This window comes from Hyla sarda, chromosome 2 (genome assembly GCF_029499605.1).
Source record: "Hyla sarda isolate aHylSar1 chromosome 2, aHylSar1.hap1, whole genome shotgun sequence".
Lineage (NCBI taxonomy): Eukaryota > Metazoa > Chordata > Amphibia > Anura > Hylidae > Hyla > Hyla sarda.
Window position 1 is genome coordinate 240,928,747 of NC_079190.1, and position 17,403 is coordinate 240,946,149.

Here is a 17,403-nt window from a genome sequence, read left to right on the forward strand (position 1 = left end):
AGGAGCACCTTCAAATCTATCATAACCAAATGGAAAGAACATGGCAAAAGAGCAAACCTGCCAAGAGACGGTCACCCGCCAAAAGCCAGGGACCGGGTAAAGAGGGCATTAATCAGAGAGGCAGCACAGAGACCTCAGGTAACCCTGGAGGAGCTGCAGAGCTCTACAGCAGAGACTGGAGTATCTGTACATCGGATGACAACAAGCTATACGCGCCATAGCGTTGGGCTTTATGGCAAAGTGGCCAGAAGAAAGCAATTACTTTCAGCTAAAAACAAAACAGGCACATTTTGACTTTGCGAAAAGGCATGAGTGAGACTCTCAAAATGTATGGAGGAAGGTGCTCTGGTCTGATGAGACTAAAGTTGAACTTTTTGGCCATCAAAGAAAACGCTATGTCTGGTGCAAACCCAACACATCACATCACATCACCCAAAGGACATCCCACAGTGAAACACGGTGGTTGCAGCATCATGCTGTGGGGATGTTCTTCAGCAGCCGGGCCTGGGAAACTGGTCAGAGTTGAGGGAAAGATAGATGGTGCTAAATACAGATATATTCTTAAAGGGGTACTCCGCCCCTAGACATCTTATCCCCTATCGAAAGGATAGGGGATAAGATGTCAGATCGCGGGGGTCCCGCCGCTGGGGACCCGGGATCTCGGCTGCAGCACCCATCTGTTGCGGCTTCCGGCAGCGCTGGAGGCTCTCATCCTAACGCCTCACGACCACGGTGACGTGAGATCTTGAAGTCATGCCCCTCCCCCTCAATGCAAGTCTAGGGGGGGCGTGATGGCTGTCACGCCCCCCTCCCATAGGCTTGCATTGAGGGGCGGGGAGTGACGTCACACGGGGCGGAGTCTTGACGCCACGATCTCCAGTCACCGTGGTCGGGAGCCGAAGCCTACAGCGTTTCCGGAAGCTGCAACAGGTGGGTACTGCAGCCGAGATCTCGGCGGGACCCTTGCGATCTGACATCTTATCCCCTATCCTTTCGATAGGGGATAAGATGTCTAGGGGCAGAGTACCCCTTTAAGCATAACCTGTACTACTCTGTGCATGATTTGAGGCCAGAACGGAGGTTCACCTTCCAGCAGGACAATTGGGGAGATTTATCAAAACCTGTGCTGAGGAAAAGTTGCCCATTGCAACCAATCAGATTTCTTATTTCATTTTTCAGAGGCCTGAAAAATGAAAGAAGCGATATGATTGGTTGGTATGGCCAACTTTTCCTCTTGACAGGTTTTGATAAATCTCCCCCAATGACCCTAAAAAACACTACTAAACAACACTTGAGTGGTTTAAGGGGAAACATGTAAATGTGTTGGAATGGCCTAATCAAAGCCCAGATCTCAAGCCACTCAAAAATCTGTGGGCAGACTTAAAGATTGTGTTCACAAGCGCAAACCATCCAACTAGGAGCCAGAGCAGTTTTGCAAGGAGGAATGGGCAAAAATGTTACCTGTGGTAAGATGTGGCAAGCTCGTAGAGACTTCTCCAAAGCGAGTTGGAGCTGTGATTGCCACAAAAGGTGGCTCTACAAAGTATTGACTTTGGGGGGGGTGAATAGTTGTGCACCGTGACTTTTTCTGTTATTTTGTCCTATTTGTTGTCTGCTTCACAATAAATAAATAAATAAAAAGCATCTTCAAAGTTGTGGGTATGTTCTGTAATTTAAATGATCCAGATCCTTAAAGGAAAACTGTCGCATATTTTCTCCTGCACTATCCACAGGTATTGGTGGATAGTGCGGGAGACGCTGATTAAAACAAGCCCTACCTTGGTCTGATCCGCGCCGCCGTTCGCCCACAATTGTAGTTTTAATCTCTGTGTATATCCTGCTGTAATTGGAAAAGGCAGGTCTTCTGAGGGCTAATGGACACTGACGTCAGCGCCGCTCACGAATATTCATCCCTCCTGTTCTCCCTCTCTTCGCCGCTCCTAACCAGAGGGAGGGATGAATATTCATGAGCGGAGCTGACGTCAGTGTGCGTTAGCCCGCAGAAGCACCGCCTTTGCCAGTTACAGCAGTATATACACAGAGATTAAAACTACAATTGCGGGCGAACGGCGGCGCGGATCAGACCAAGGGCTCGTTTTAATCAGCGTCTCCCGCACTATCCACCAATACCTGTGGATAGTGCGGGAGAAAATATGTGACAGTTTTCCTTTAAACAGTCCATGTTAATTCCAGGTTGAGGGTTTGAATACTTTTGCAAGGCACTGTACATGCAGGCGATAGAAACTTAAAGGAGTACTCTAGTGCAGAGTATTCCTGCTCCGTTCTGCGCGGGCAGCAAAATAAATGAAAATGAACCATCACTCACCTCCCTGGTTCCCGCGGAGCGCCACTACAGCTGATCGGTCCTCCGGTCCATCCTCTTCATACTTCCGGGTGTAACGAAGCGTCACATGGCGCTCAGCCTATCGCCAGCCGAGGCAGAACATCGCGCCGGCTGGCGATAGGCTGAGCGCCATGTGATGCTTCGTTACACCCGGAAGTATGAAGAGGATGGACCGGAGGACCGATCAGCTGTAGTGGCGCTCCGCGGGAACCCAGGGAGGTGAGTGATGGTTCATTTTCATTTATTTTGCAGCCCGGGCAGGAATACTCTGCACTAGAGTACTCCTTTAAAATTTTAAAGCATTATTGTCATTAGTTGTTAACTCTTCAAAAATGCTCCAGCTGGTGTAGTAAGTAGCCCTAAAACAATTGTGCACATGAATATGCATATGTAAAATACCTTATTTTCTTTTCTTTAGGCATGCTTGGTGTCACTGAAGTCTTGCTGGTTGCTGTGGATGTTCCTTTAGGAACATGAGGAACTTCTGCTCTATAACATGATGTCTGCCAATTGAACTGCATTTTCAATGTAACAGGTTCCCTTTAATAACTGTGGTTGTGCAGTTCAATCAGTTTATCTGCAAAATTATACTGCTGTTAATAACCTAATTGAAAGCCACATGTTGGTTGCATGCTAACAGCTCTTACAACTTTAGATTTTTTGCTTATTTCTGATTATGCTATGAGAAAAAAATTCAAAACCTAAAAAAAATAAAATAAAAAAAAAAACAGGCTTAGTAGGTACATGAATATCCCAGAGGGAATTTCTCTAGAATGCATATTAACCCCTTAAGGACACATGACGTTCTCATACGTCTCCATTTCCGAGTCCTTAAGGACACATGACGTATGAGAACGTCATGTGTTTTACCGGCCCCCCGCAACCATCTGGAGCGGAGCCGTCCCCGATGCCTGCTGAAATCGTTCAGCAGGCATTGGGGCATATCGCCCAGGGGTGTCATTATGACCCCCCATGTCGGCGATGGCCGCAGATCGCTGGACAATTCAGTCCAGCGATCTGCGGCGGATTCCGGGTCAATCGGGTCTCCAGTGACCCGGAATTATTGGCTGATCAGAGACGGCCCCGAACAGCCAGAGCCAGCAGGGGTGAGGTGGCACTGGTGCCACCTCACGATCGCCCTGATTCGTCGGCCGGATTACCGGCCGACCAATCAGGGCGCCTGCTGCGGGTGTCACTCCCGCAACCCGCTCCGCCCCTCTTCTGGAGGACGTCAGCGGGTGCGGGACGTGCACCCCGGGTGCTGGGGACCCCGATCCCCGGCGCCCCTGTTGGGATCGGGGCCCCAGGAGCAGCGGCGGCGGCGGAGACGACGAGGGACTGACCTGGTGCAGCGAGGATCGTTGGAGGTGAGTGACAGCCTCCTGCTGTTGCTTAGCAACAGCTCCCAGCATGCAAAAAGGGCATGCTGGGAGCTGTAGTTATGCAACAGCAGGAGGCAGACCACCACAACTCCCAGCATGCCCTTATGGGAATGCTGGGGCTTGTAGTTTTGCAACAGCTGGAGGCACATTCTTTCTATGGAAAAGTGTACCTTCAGCTGTTGTGTAACTACAACTCCCAGCTTGCCCAATCAGCTAAAGTGCATGCTGGGAGTTGTAGTGGTGCATCTTGTGGTTGCATAACTACAACTCCCAGCATGCCCGTTGGCTGTCGGTGACTGCTGAGAGTTGTAGTTTTGCAACAGCTGAAGGCACACTGAGTTAAGTAGCAAACCAGTGTGTCTCCAGCTGTTGCATAACTACAATCCCCAGCATCCCCAGCCAAAGTAGTATGCCTCCAGCTGCTGCATAACTACAACACCCAGCATGCCCTTCCGCTGTCCGTACATGCTGGGGGTTGTAGCTTTTGCAACAGCTGAAGGCACACTGGTTGCAAAACACTGAGTTTGTTACCAAACTCGGTGTTTCACAACCAGTGTGCCTCCAGCTGTTGCAAAACTACAACTCCCAGCATGCACTGATAGACCGTACATGCTGGGAGTTGTAGTTTTGCAACAGCTGGATGTCCCCCCCCCCAATGTGAATGTACAGGGTACACTCACATGGGCGGAGGATTACAGTAAGTATCCGGATGCAAGTTTGAGGTGCGGCAAAATTTCTGCCGCAGCTCAAACTGCCAGCGAGAAACTACTGTGAACCCCCCGCCCGTGTGACTGTACCCTAAAAACATTACACTACACTAACACACAATAAAATAAAAAGTAAAAAACACTACGTATACACATACCCCTACACAGCCCCCCTCCCCTCCCCAATAAAAATGAAAAACGTCTGGTACGCCACTGTTTCCAAAACGGAGCCTCCAGCGGTTGCAAAACTACAACTCCCAGCATGCACTGATAGACCGTACATGCTGGGAGTTGTAGTTTTGCAACAGCTGGATTCCCCCCCCCCCCCCCCCCAATGTGAACGTACAGGGTACACTCACATGGGCGGAGGATTACAGTAAGTATCCGGCTGCAAGTTTGAGCTGCGTCAAATTTTCTGCCGTAGCTCAAACTGCCAGCGAGAAACTACTGTGAACCCCCCGCCCGTGCGACTGTACCCTAAAAACACTACACTACACTAACACAAAATAAAATAAAAAGTAAAAAACACTACATATACACATACCCCTATACAACCCCCCTCCCCAATAAAAATGAAAAACGTCTGGTACGCCACTGTTTCCAAAACGGAGCCTCCAGCTGTTGCAAAACAACTACTCCCAGTATTGCCAGATAGCCGTTGACTGTCCAGGCATGCTGGGAGTTTTACAACAGCTGGAGGCACCCTGTTTGGGAATCACTGGCGTAGAATACCCCTATGTCCACCCCTATGCAAGTCCCTAATTTAGGCCTCAAATGCGCATGGCGCTCTCACTTTGGAGCCCTGTCGTATTTCAAGGCAACAGTTTAGGGCCACATATGGGGTATCGCTGTACTCGGGAGAAATTGGGCTTCAAATTTTGGGGGGTATTTTCTGCTATTACCCTTTTTAAAATTGTAAACATTTTGGGAAACCAAGCATTTTAGGTAAAAAAAATATATATTTTTTTACATATGCAAAAGTCGTGAAACACCTGTAGGGTATTAAGGTTCACATTACCCCTTGTTACGTTCCCTGAGGGGTCTAGTTTCCAAAATGGTATGCCATGTGGTTTTTTTTTTGCTGTCCTGGCACCATAGGGGCTTCCTAAATGCGGCATGCCCCCAGAGCAAAATTCGCTTTCAAAAAGCCAAATGTGACTCCTTCTCTTCTGAGACCTGTAGTGCGCCAGCAGAGCACTTTTCACACCCATATGGGGTGTTTTCTGAATCGGGAGAAATTGGGCTTCAAATTTTGGGGGGTATTTTCCGCTATTACCCTTTTTAAAAATGTAAACATTTTGGGAAAACAAGCATTTTAGGTAAAAAAAATGTTTTTTATTTTACATATGCAAAAGTCGTGAAACACCTGTAGGGCATTAAGGTTCACGTTACCCCTTGTTACGTTCCCCGAGGGGTCTAGTTTCCAAAATGGTATGCCATGTGGTTTTTTTTTTCTGTCCTGGCACCATAGGGGCTTCCTAAATGCGGCATGCCCCCAGAGCAAAATTTGCTTTCAAAAAGCCAAATGTGACTCCTTCTCTTCTGAGACCTGTAGTGCACCAGCAGAGCACTTTTCACCCCCATGCGAGGTGTTTTCTGTATCGGGAGAAATTGGGCTTCAAATTTTGGGGGGTATTTTCTGCTATTACCCTTTTTAAAAATGTAAAATTTTTGGGAAACCAAGCATTTTAGGTAAAAAAAATATATATTTTTTTTACATATGCAAAAGTCGTGAATCACCTGTAGGGTATTAAGGTTCACTTTACCCCTTGTTACGTTCCCCGAGGGGTCTAGTTTCCAAAATGGTATGCCATGTGTTTTTTTTTGCTGTCCTGGCACCATAGGGGCTTCCTAAATGCGGCATGCCCCCCAAAAACCATTTGTCGCTCCTTCCCTTCTGAGCCCTCTACTGGGCCCGCCGAACAATTAACATAGACATATGAGGTATGTGCTTACTCGAGAGAAATTGGGTTTCAAATACAAGTAAAAATTTTCTCCTTTTTATCCCTTGCAAAAATTCAAAAATTGGGTCTACAAGAACATGCGAGTGTAAAAAATGAAGATTTTGAATTTTCTCCTTCACTTTGCTGCTATTCCTGTGAAACACCTAAAGGGTTAATACACTTACTGAATGTTTTTTTGAATACTTTAGGGGGTGTAGTTTTTATAATGGGGTCTTTTATGGGGTATTTCTAATATGAAGACCCTTCAAATCCACTTCAAAACTGAACTGGTCCCTGAAAAATAGTGAGTTTGAAAATTTTGTGAAAAATTTCAAAATTGCTACTGAACTTTGAAGCCCTCTGGTGTCTTCCAAAAGTAAAAACTCATAAATTTTATGATGCAAACATAAAGTAGACATATTGTATATGTGAACCCAAAAAAAATATATTTTGAATATCCATTTTCCTTACAAGCAGAGAGCTTCAAAGTTAGAAAAATGCAAAATTTTCATTTTTTTCATCAAATTTTGGGATTTTTCACCAAGAAAGGATGCAAGTTACCATAAAATTTTACCACTAAGTTAAAGTACAATATGTCACGAAAAAACAATCTCGGAATCAGAGTGATAACTAAAAGCATTCCAGAGTTATTAATGTTTAAAGTGACAGTGGTCAGAATTGCAAAAAACGCTCCGGTCCTTAAGGTATAAAATGGCCTGGTCCTTAAGGGGTTAAAGGGGTTATCCAGAAAAAAACTCTCTTTATATATCAACTGTAACAAGTAATTTACAAATCTGTTTAACTTTCTGGAGCCAGTTGATATATATATAAAAAAGTTTTTTTCCTGGAATACCCCTTTAAGCACGCAGGCTAATGACTTTCCACCACACTTGCTTATAAATGCCCCCTTTATAAAACGTTGATTAAAGGGGTACAATGGTGGAAAGCAATTTTTTTCCAAATCAACTGGTGCCAGAAAGTTTAACAGATTTGTAAATTACCGTATTTATCGGGGTATACCACACACCGGCCTATAACACGCACCCTCATTTTACCAAGGATATTTGGGTAAAAAAAGTTTTTTACCCAAATATCCATGGTAAAATGAGGGTGCGTGTGTGCGCGTGTATACCCCGATATACCCCCAGGAAAGGCAGAGGGAGAGTGGCCGTCGCTGCCCGCTTCTCTCCCCCTGCCTTTCCTGGGGTCTAGAGCGCTGCTGTCGGCCCTTTTCACCCCCTGGTTATCGCCGGCGCCGACAGCCAGGGGGGAGAGAAGGGGCAGCGGCACCCATTGCCGGCGCCGCTGCCCCGTTGCCTCCCCCCATCCCCGGTGGCATAATTACCTGAGTCGGGTCCGCGCTGCTGCAGGCCTCAGTCGTGCGTCCCCAGCGTCGTTGCTATGCACGGTGCGGCGCACTGACGTCATGCGCCGCGCCGTTCAGCGCATAGCAACGACGCCGGGGGACGCACGCCGGAGGCCTGCAGCAGCGCGGACCCGACACAGGTAATTATGCCACCGGGGATGGGGGGAGGCAACGGGGCAGCGGCGCCGGCAATGGGTGCCGCTGCCCCTTCTCTCCCCCTGGTAACCAGGGGGTGAAAAGGGCCGACAGTATATGTGCGTATGTTCCAGCATCACGTCCAAATGGCTAAAGATATTAACATGAAACTTGGCACACATGTTACTTATATGTCAACAACAAACATAGGATAGGTGATTTAACCCTTACTCACCCCCATTTGCCAGGGTCGGGGTTTTTGTTTAAAGTCCCATACAAGTCTATGGGAAATATATGTTACTGCATAACTTCCAAACGGCTGGAGATATTTCGATAATACTTGGTCACATGTTACTTATATGTCCACTTAAAATATAGGATAATTAATTTAACCCTTAACTACCCCCATTTGTGAGGGTCGGGGTTTTTGTTTAAAGTCCCATGCAAATCAATGGGAAATGTATGTTCCCACATAACTTCCGTACGGCTGGAGATATTTCAATAACTGGTACACATATTACAGGATGGGACATGAGGACCGGGACATGAGGACCGGGACATGAGGACCGGGACATGAGGACCGGGACATGAGGACCGGGACATGAGGACCGGGACATGAGGACCGGGACATGAGGACCGGGACATGAGGACCGGGACATGAGGACCGGGACATGAGGACCGGGACATGAGGACCGGGACATGAGGACCGGGACATGAGGACCGGGACATGAGGACCGGGACATGAGGACCGGGACATGACAACAATATATGAGGACGGGATATGAAGTCAAAAGCTTCCTTCTTTGTTTATTTTCCTGCCCAACAAGGATTAGGAAGAAAAAACCGGGCAACGCCGGGTACTCAGCTAATATATATATATATATATATATATATATATATATATTTTATACAAAAAAGAAAGAGGTTTGCAGCAGCACACATTGGTCAAAAAAATTGAGGCTCTTAGTGCACTTTTTGATCAAAACGTGTCTGTCCCCCATCCACCACGGGGAGGTGGCCTCATTTAGGATGGGACCCTAACACAAATTCTGAGCCTAACACTCAGATATCAACTCATCTCTGCTGGACATATAGCCTCTGACTGGGTAACATGCTGGATCCATAAACAATTTAAAACTCCACCTGTGAAAGAGGGGGAGGGGTGCACAGCTAAAGTGGGTGCCATTCCCCCTGAGTCGTAAAAGCAAGCAAAAAGAAAGATAGCCAGCAAAACAACCTAATACACGTTTTGATCAAAAAGTGCACTAAGAGCCTCAATTTTTTTACCAATGTGTGCTGCTGCAAACCTCTTTTTTTTTTTCAAACTGTGTATCTGCCATAGCAGTGTGCACCCGTGTATTAGGTTGTTGAGCTGGCTATTTTTCCTTTTGCATATATATATATATATATATATATATATATATATATATATATATATAGTTATGAGTGAAAGTTATGTGTTATACATATCAGTGAGCCTAACTGGTGATCTTTTGTGGTTGTTTTGACACACATACTTTATGCACTGCAGATTTAAATGGGCACTGTCAGATACAAAAACTTTTGATATGTTGTAAACCAGTAGGTTTTGCAATTGCTTTCATTAGAATATTTTCAGTATTTCGTACTGAAAAAGCCAAACAACTGCCCCCCCCCCGCCTGGTCACATTCTAGTCCTGCTGTGTCCATGCATCATCACCTGTCATGGACACACTTCCTTGATTGACAGCTGTGTGCACAGGGCTCATAGCTGGAGGAAAAATCCTCCCACTGTCAGCTTGTGTCCCGCTACTGTCAGTGAGGACAAGCTGGGAGTTGTAGCTTTGCTAATGCTAGGGGAGATGTGAGCAGACAGTATACAGAGGGAGGGGGCGGAGACCTGCACAGCGAGGCCACGCCCCCTCCCTTTGAGAGGAATTCAGACTAGTGAGCTAAATTAAAAGTGTAATAAAACCATAAATAAAAGTGCTAGACACATACAAATTAGATGTACATGGTCAGGATTAGGTACCGAGTGATATATTAAAAAAAAGTTTGAGATCGCGGGGGGTCCGACCGCTGGGGCCCCCTGCGATCTCTCTGTACAGGGGCCAGGCTCTCCGGCCAGATAGCGGGTGTCGACCCCCGCACGAAGCGGCGGCCGACACGCCCCCTCAATACATCTCTATGGCAGAGCCGGAGATTGCCGAAGGCAGCGCTTAGGCTCTGCCATAGAGTTGTATTGAGGGGGCGTGTCAGCCGCTGCTTCGTGCAGAGGTCGACACGCCCCCTTCCCGCGGGCTGTCGGGGCTCCATACAGGAGATCGCAAGGGGCCCCAGCGGTCGGACCCCCCGCGATCTGCAACTTATCCCCTATCCTTAGGATAGGGGATAAGTTGTTCACCACTGGACTACTCCTTTAACCCCTTAAGGACGCAGGACGTACTCAAACGGCCCCTTTTCCAAGTCTTTAAGGACTCAGGACGTTTGAGTACATCCTGTCATATCCCGGCCCCCCGCCGCTAGCCGGAGGGGCGCCGGAGTCGGATGCCTGCTGAAATCGTTCAGCAGGCATCCCGGCATATCGCCTAGGGGGGTCATGATGACCCCCCATGTCGGCGATCGCAGCGCATCGCTCGCCAATTCAGACGGGCGGGGATTGGAGCCGGATGTCTGCTGATTTCTATCAGCAGACATCCCGGCAGTGTGCCGGAGGAGGACCTCCTATATCGGCGATCGCTGCAGGACGCCGGTAACTACTTACCAGCGTTCTGCAGCGGTTCCGGGTCATCAGGGTCACGTGTGACCCCGTGACCCGGATATAGATGGTGACTGGTGGTGTAGTATACACCACCAATCACCATCCATGCTGTACTGGGGGCTGGCATTTTGGCCACCCCCCTCAGTACAGTTGTGATTGGGTGGCCAAAGTGGCCACACCAATCACAATGTAATGGGAGGGGATCTGGTGGGCTAGGAGCATGTTGCTCCGTTCTGCCCGCCATTTCAGAGAGATCTGGTGTGCAGGACGGAGCCCCGTGCTGCCCACCATCCCCTCAGTTAAAAAAAAAGTGCCCCTTGCCCCCTTTCTGTGGCCCCTTGGCACAGAAATCCCCAGGGATAGCTTTAGATTAGGTAGGGACAGGTTAGGGTTAAAAAAAAAAAAAGTCATTTATTTATTTATTTTCAGTGGGTGTTCATGGGTCCGTAGCACCTTTAGCTGCGTGACCCCAGCCCTGCTGGGTCGTTGCGGTCTGCCGCCAGTGTTTTTATTTGGCCGCAGATCTTTTTTTTTTTTTTCCTAAGCGTGTGGGCGGACCATCTTAGTTATAAAAGAGCGGTCCGACACCGTTTGTTAAAGCCCACCCGCCGCTGATCAGTCCCGGAGTACTGATCAGCGTTTTTTTTTTGTGGCGCCGGCGCTTTTTTTCGGGTTTTCTAGCGTGTTTTTTGCACCCATAGGCGGTCCGTGCCACCAGTAGCAGGCGTGTACTGTGTGGCCGGACTGTACCTGTGTGTGCGGCGTGCCTCACCGCTGTCAGTGATTTATCACTGATCAGCGTTTTTTTGGTGGTAAAGGCACTTTTTTCGGTTACCGCGTTCTTTTTTTGCACCCATAGGCGTTCTGTGCCACCTGTCTGGTATTTATCACTGATCAGCGTTTTTTTTTTGGGGTTCAGGCGGGTGCATTTTTTCGGGGTTAAGCGTTTTTTTATTTTATTTTTTGTTTTTTTTGTGTGGGGGTCTGTGTACAAGCCACCAGCCACTGTTCTGGGCTGAGTGGCCGGACCCCCCACTGACTTCTGCGCCCCCTGCCGCCACAAGCGCTAATCAGTGCACACAACACTGATTAGATAAACGCTTTTTTTTGGCGCAGGGCTTTTTTGCATTAGAAGTCCCCTTTTTAAAAAAGTCCCCTTTTTTATATATTTTTTTCTTTCTGTTAGGGCGGGTTAGTTTAGTTTAGTTAGGCTAGGGAGGGTTAGGGAGGTAATATCGCACCACACCACACGCAGCACATACACCAATAAAGTTTTTCCACACACACACACGTATCCACATTAGAGTAGGGAAATGGCCCGCAGAGTGTTCTCGGCGGAGGAGGCATATGACCTAATTGCCTCCGACACCGAGAGCAGCTCAGAGGACGATGAAGACCCCACCTTCCTTATTTCATCGTCCTCCTCATCATCTAGTTCAGATGATGAGCCACCAAGGCGGCAGAGATGCCACCGTGCGGTGCCGCAAACCTCCTCTGCCCTTGACCCTGTGCCCCATGCTAGTATGAGTCCCCCTGGCGCTCATACTAGTGAAGCCCCCCTGCCAAGGTCACTGGTACCTCGTACCGGAGAACTTGACTGGGCTGAGCCAGCGGACCACGAGCCCGTGATTCCTGAGTTTGTTGGCGACTCAGGAATCAAAATTAACATCACCGGGATCACTGAAAAGGACTTTTTCGGTCATTTTTTCAGTGACGACTTTGTTAATTTGATGGTTACACAGACGAATCTGTACGCCCAACAGTTCGTCGCCGCTAATTCGGGCTAATTTTTAGCTAGACCCGGCAGCTGGACTCCAGTCGATGCAGCCGAAATGAGGACCTTTTGGGGCCTCGCACTGCATATGATTATAGTTAAAAAAAAAAAACAGTGTCAGGCAATATTGGAGTGGGAACGTCTTTTACCAGACACCCCTCTACAGTATGGCCATGACACGTCCCCGGTTCGAGGCCATTCGGAGATGTTTGCATTATGCTGATAATGCGGCATGTCCCCCCCCGAACTGATCCTGCGTATGACCGCCTGTATAAAATCAGGCCGGTCATCAATCACTTCGGGGACAGATTTTGGGAGGCCTATGTCCCGGGGCGGGAGGTCTCTATTGATGAGTCGCTCATAAGCTTCAAGGGGAGACTCAGCTTCCGGCAATACATTCCGACCAAGCGAGCGCGGTATGGCGTGAAGATGTATAAACTTTGCGAGAGTACCTTCGGGTACACTTGCAAGTTTATAGTGTATGAGGGACGAGATTCCCGTTTTGAACCCCCAGAATGTCCCCCCACTCTGGATGTTAGCGGGAAAATCGTTTGGGGCCTTTTGCACCCATTGCTAGATAAAGGTTACCACCTTTACGTGGATAACTTTTATACTAGTATCCCTCTCTTCACATCCCTCGCCGCCAGATCCACGGTCGCTTGTGGGACAGTCCAGAAGAATCAAAGAGGCCTTCCGCCCCATCCCCTACATGCTCCTATCCCCCGGGGCAAGTCCCGTGCCTTTTCCCATGAGAACCTGTTGATCCGGTATAAGGACAAGAGGGATGTCCTTATGCTCACCACAATTCATGGGAATGGCAGCACCCCTGTCCCTGTGCGAGGTACCGCGGGACCGGTCCTCAAGCCCGATTGTATTCTGGACTACAATCAGTATATGGGGGGAATTGATCTTTCTGATCAAGTCCTCAAGCCATATAATGCCATGCGGAAAACACGTGTATGGTATAAAAAGGTTGCGGTCTACATGGTACAGGTTGCCATGTACAACTCTTTTATACTGTACCAGAACGCTGGCAACACAGGGACATACCTGGAGTTCCAAGAGGTAGTTCTAAAGGCCCTCATTTTTGGTGACCGCCAAGGAGCGGGTCAGAGCACCTCTGGAACTTTAGGTCCCCGGATCGTCCCGGGCCAACACTTTCCTGGTGTGATCCCCAACACTAGAAGGTCGGGACGAACCCAGAAGAAATGCAGAGTGTGTCACAGGAAGGGGAGACGGAGGGACACCACCACTCAGTGTGACACTTGCCCAGATAATCCGGGCCTCTGCATAGGCTGCTTCAGGGAGTATCACACTTCCATGGAGTACTAAATTTTCCATCCTTGGCCCTAATTTTCATTCCCCAGAATTCGGCTCCAATGTACCAGTCCAGGGTACATTGACTTCCAAATGTTATACCAAAATACCCTACTCCCCCCCCCCCCCCCCCTCCCAAATACCCCAATATATTTTTTTTCTTCCCCCTAAAAAATGGGTCATGGGACACAGAGTCAACAGCATTGGAGGTTTGCAGTTGCCTCAAATGCGCAACGCTCTCTCTCTCCACCTGAGCGGGTTGCGCATTTGAGGTAACAGAATAGGGACGGCCCCACACATCCCCTTCCCAGAATGATGATTCAGAGTATAGGGTTTGGGGCGGGCATAATTTTTACTTTTGGCTGTACTCTGGGTCATCATTCTAGGAAAATAATTGGCATATCAGTACTAAAATTGCAATTTTCTTCCCCCCATAGTACACTTAATCCATTCCTGGAAAATAAATGAAGGGAACACCCGTCTGTTCCAAATCTCCACTTCACCCTATACACCTTCCCTAGGGGGTGTACTGTTTGTAGTATTCTCACATGTGGGTGCAGGGCTGTGGAAATTTTATAAAAAACTACTTGTCCAAGGGACTAAAGCTGAACACAATCTACTTGTCCCTCAAGAAAATCCACTTGTCCTGGTAGATAAAATAATTTCAACCAAAGTAGTCTGATTTCCCCACCCCCCCCCCCCCCCCCCCACTAGACCACCAGGGATGGATATGAGATTCCTTTAGTCACTGCTGACAGCGGTGATCGAATGGTTTAATAGGAGATCACAGCATGCCAGACTATTAGCGGCCGGAGAGCTGTAGCTCCTCTTACACCCGAGCCCAGAAAAGTCTACATGTAACTTTTTGATCACCATGAAAAATTTCTAATATGAAGTGACCAAAAATGAGCAATTCTGGACTATTATTTACATTTACACCGTTCACCGTACGGTTTAATTAACATTATATTTTAATAGTCTGGACATTTCCACATGCAGCGATACCACTTATGTTTATTTTTGTACATAATTTTTATTTAAAGAAAATAGGAAACTTTTATTAGGAAAGGGGCTTATTCACATATATACGCACTTTTTAAAATATTTTAATCACTATTTTTCAGTCTCAATAGGGACTTATGTGTTACTGGGGGAGGGGGGTCTGCTTCTCCAGTTTATGTGCTGCATTTTGTGTCAGAAAATGCTGGAAGTTGCATTTAGTTACTAGATAACTACAACTCCCAGCATGCCCTGATACAGCCTATGGTTGTGTGGGTGTTGCAGCATATTTCACTGTATAGTAGGACAGTTAAGGTTATTGTGTAACATGTTGGGAGTTGTAGTTTTAGTTTGTGCCAGCTGCAGAGCCATAATCTGTGTCAGGGAATACTGGGAATTACAGTTAGTAACTACAACTCCCAGCATGCCCTGATGCAGCCTATAGCTCTGCAGCTGACCCGAACCAAAACTACAACTCCCAGCATGTTACACTTTATAGTTCTACAGTTTAGGTTATGGTCCAACATGCTGGGAGTTGTAGTTTTGGTTCGGGTGTGTTTGCGTGCATCCGTGGGGCTCTTGGTCGTCGGATGAGTATGAAGGGGGGGATTCTGGGGGTGTAATTTAGTGCGGGTGCCACTAAAAATAAATAAAATTAGATGGCACAACTGCCCTAATGCCCGACGTGACAGTCCGCTCCTATACAAAACATTCATGCATACACATATCATACATGCATCAGCCACTGTCCCCATATCATACATACACACACACCCGCCACTGCCCCCCCCCACATCATACATTACATACACACATACACTCACACCATACATATACACCATACATATGCACACATCATACATACACCCACCGCTGCCCCCCCACACATCATACATTACATACATACACACATCACACAGAGACAGACATCATACACACATTATACATTACATACACATCACACACAGACAGACATCATACACACATCATACATTACATACACATCACACATAGACATCATACACACATTATACATTACATACACATCACACATTATACATTACATACACATCACACATTATACATTACATACACATCACACACAGACAGACATCATACACACATCATACATTACATACACACATACACTCACACCATACATATGCACACATCATACATACACCCGCCGCTGCCCACCCCACATCATACATTACATATACACACATCACACTTAGACATCATACACACATCATACATTATATACATACACACATCACACTTAGACATCATACACACATCATACATTACATACACATCACACACAGGCAGACATCATACACACATTATACATTACATACACATATCACACTTAGACATCATACACACAATGGCCCTCATTTACTAAGAAAATCGGGTTGTAATTCTATGTTGCTTTCTTACCCAACTGCTTTTTTCCCCTGGTATTTATTATTATGTCGCATCCTGTTTGTCGCACGTGGGTTTTGTTGGTTTTGGTTTCCAACTCCTCTGAGCTGTCGGGAAAAAATCCACAACAATACAACAAATTCGGGTTGGAAACCTTTATAAATACGTGGGAAAGCTCAGAAATGTCGGGTTACGCCCCTTTTTCCGGTTTGGGAGAATCCACACGGTCCGTCGGGAAAAAATGTTGCATCGTGTCGCAGACTGGCGCATGATGTCTGCGACATGGCGCAGACAAAGATGCGACAAAAAAAAACAACAAAAGAGGTCGGGTTTAGAATAGTAAATGAGGGCCATTGTACACACATTATACATTACATACACATCACACACAGACATCATACACATCATACATTACATACACATCACACAGACAGACATCATACACACATCACACATACACTCACACCATACATATCCACCAGTGTTCCCCAACCAGGGTGCCTCCAGCTGTTGCAAAACTACAACTCCCAGCATGCCCAGGGCATGCTGGGAGTTGTAGTTTTGCAACAGCTGGAGGCACCCTGGTTGGGAAACACTGATATACACCATACATATGCACACATCATACATACACCTGCCGCTTCCCCCCCCCCCCCCCATCATACATTACATACACACATACACTCAGACCATACATATACAACCACCCTTCCTGCCGCCTGTATTCTCTGCCTCCTCACCTGAGCCGCCATGAGTGGACATCAGAGCTGTAGTCCCGGCCGGTGTGAGGTGAGATTTCCGTCCTCCCCCTCACCCCCCCGCTCTGTGTTTTCCCCGTGCAAACAAGCAACCTCCCCGTGGTGAATTAGGTCCTGTGGAGACAGATCAGGGGAGGGATAGAGCTGTGTGGGGGAGGGGAGAGCTGTGCACGGAGCTGTCTACGTCCTTTCTCTCACCCTGCTGTGTCTTCTGAGCTCCGTCCATCCTCCGGGAGGGGAGATAAGGGGACTCTGCAGTCAGCTGGAGGCCGCCACCCCCTCCATACACCCTGAGCGCTGGTGTGAGGTATAGACTCCCATCCGCTCCTGCGCCTCACACCGACATTAAAGAAAAATAAGGGGAGAAGTTGGTCTGTCCCTGCTCGCCCGATACAGGGCTAAATCTATGAACAATTCACCTGCCCGGTGCCTAAAACTACTTGTCCCGGGCGTCGGGCGATAGAATTTCCACATCCCTGGGGTGTTCCTTTCTTGTATTTTCCTCTGAATGTA

General features: G+C 47.6%; 1 protein-coding gene across 1 annotated transcript in view; it reads right to left on the minus strand.

Annotated features, from left to right (window-relative positions):
• SLFN11 (schlafen family member 11) overlaps positions 1-17,403 on the minus strand; it is a 139,134-nt gene that overhangs the window by 119,129 nt on the left and 2,602 nt on the right. Inside the window, exon 2 of the mRNA XM_056556731.1 lies at positions 2,744-2,921. Within this exon, the coding sequence (XP_056412706.1) occupies positions 2,744-2,865 (122 nt within the window). The 5' untranslated portion in view covers positions 2,866-2,921. The remainder of the gene's footprint in view (positions 1-2,743; positions 2,922-17,403) is intronic.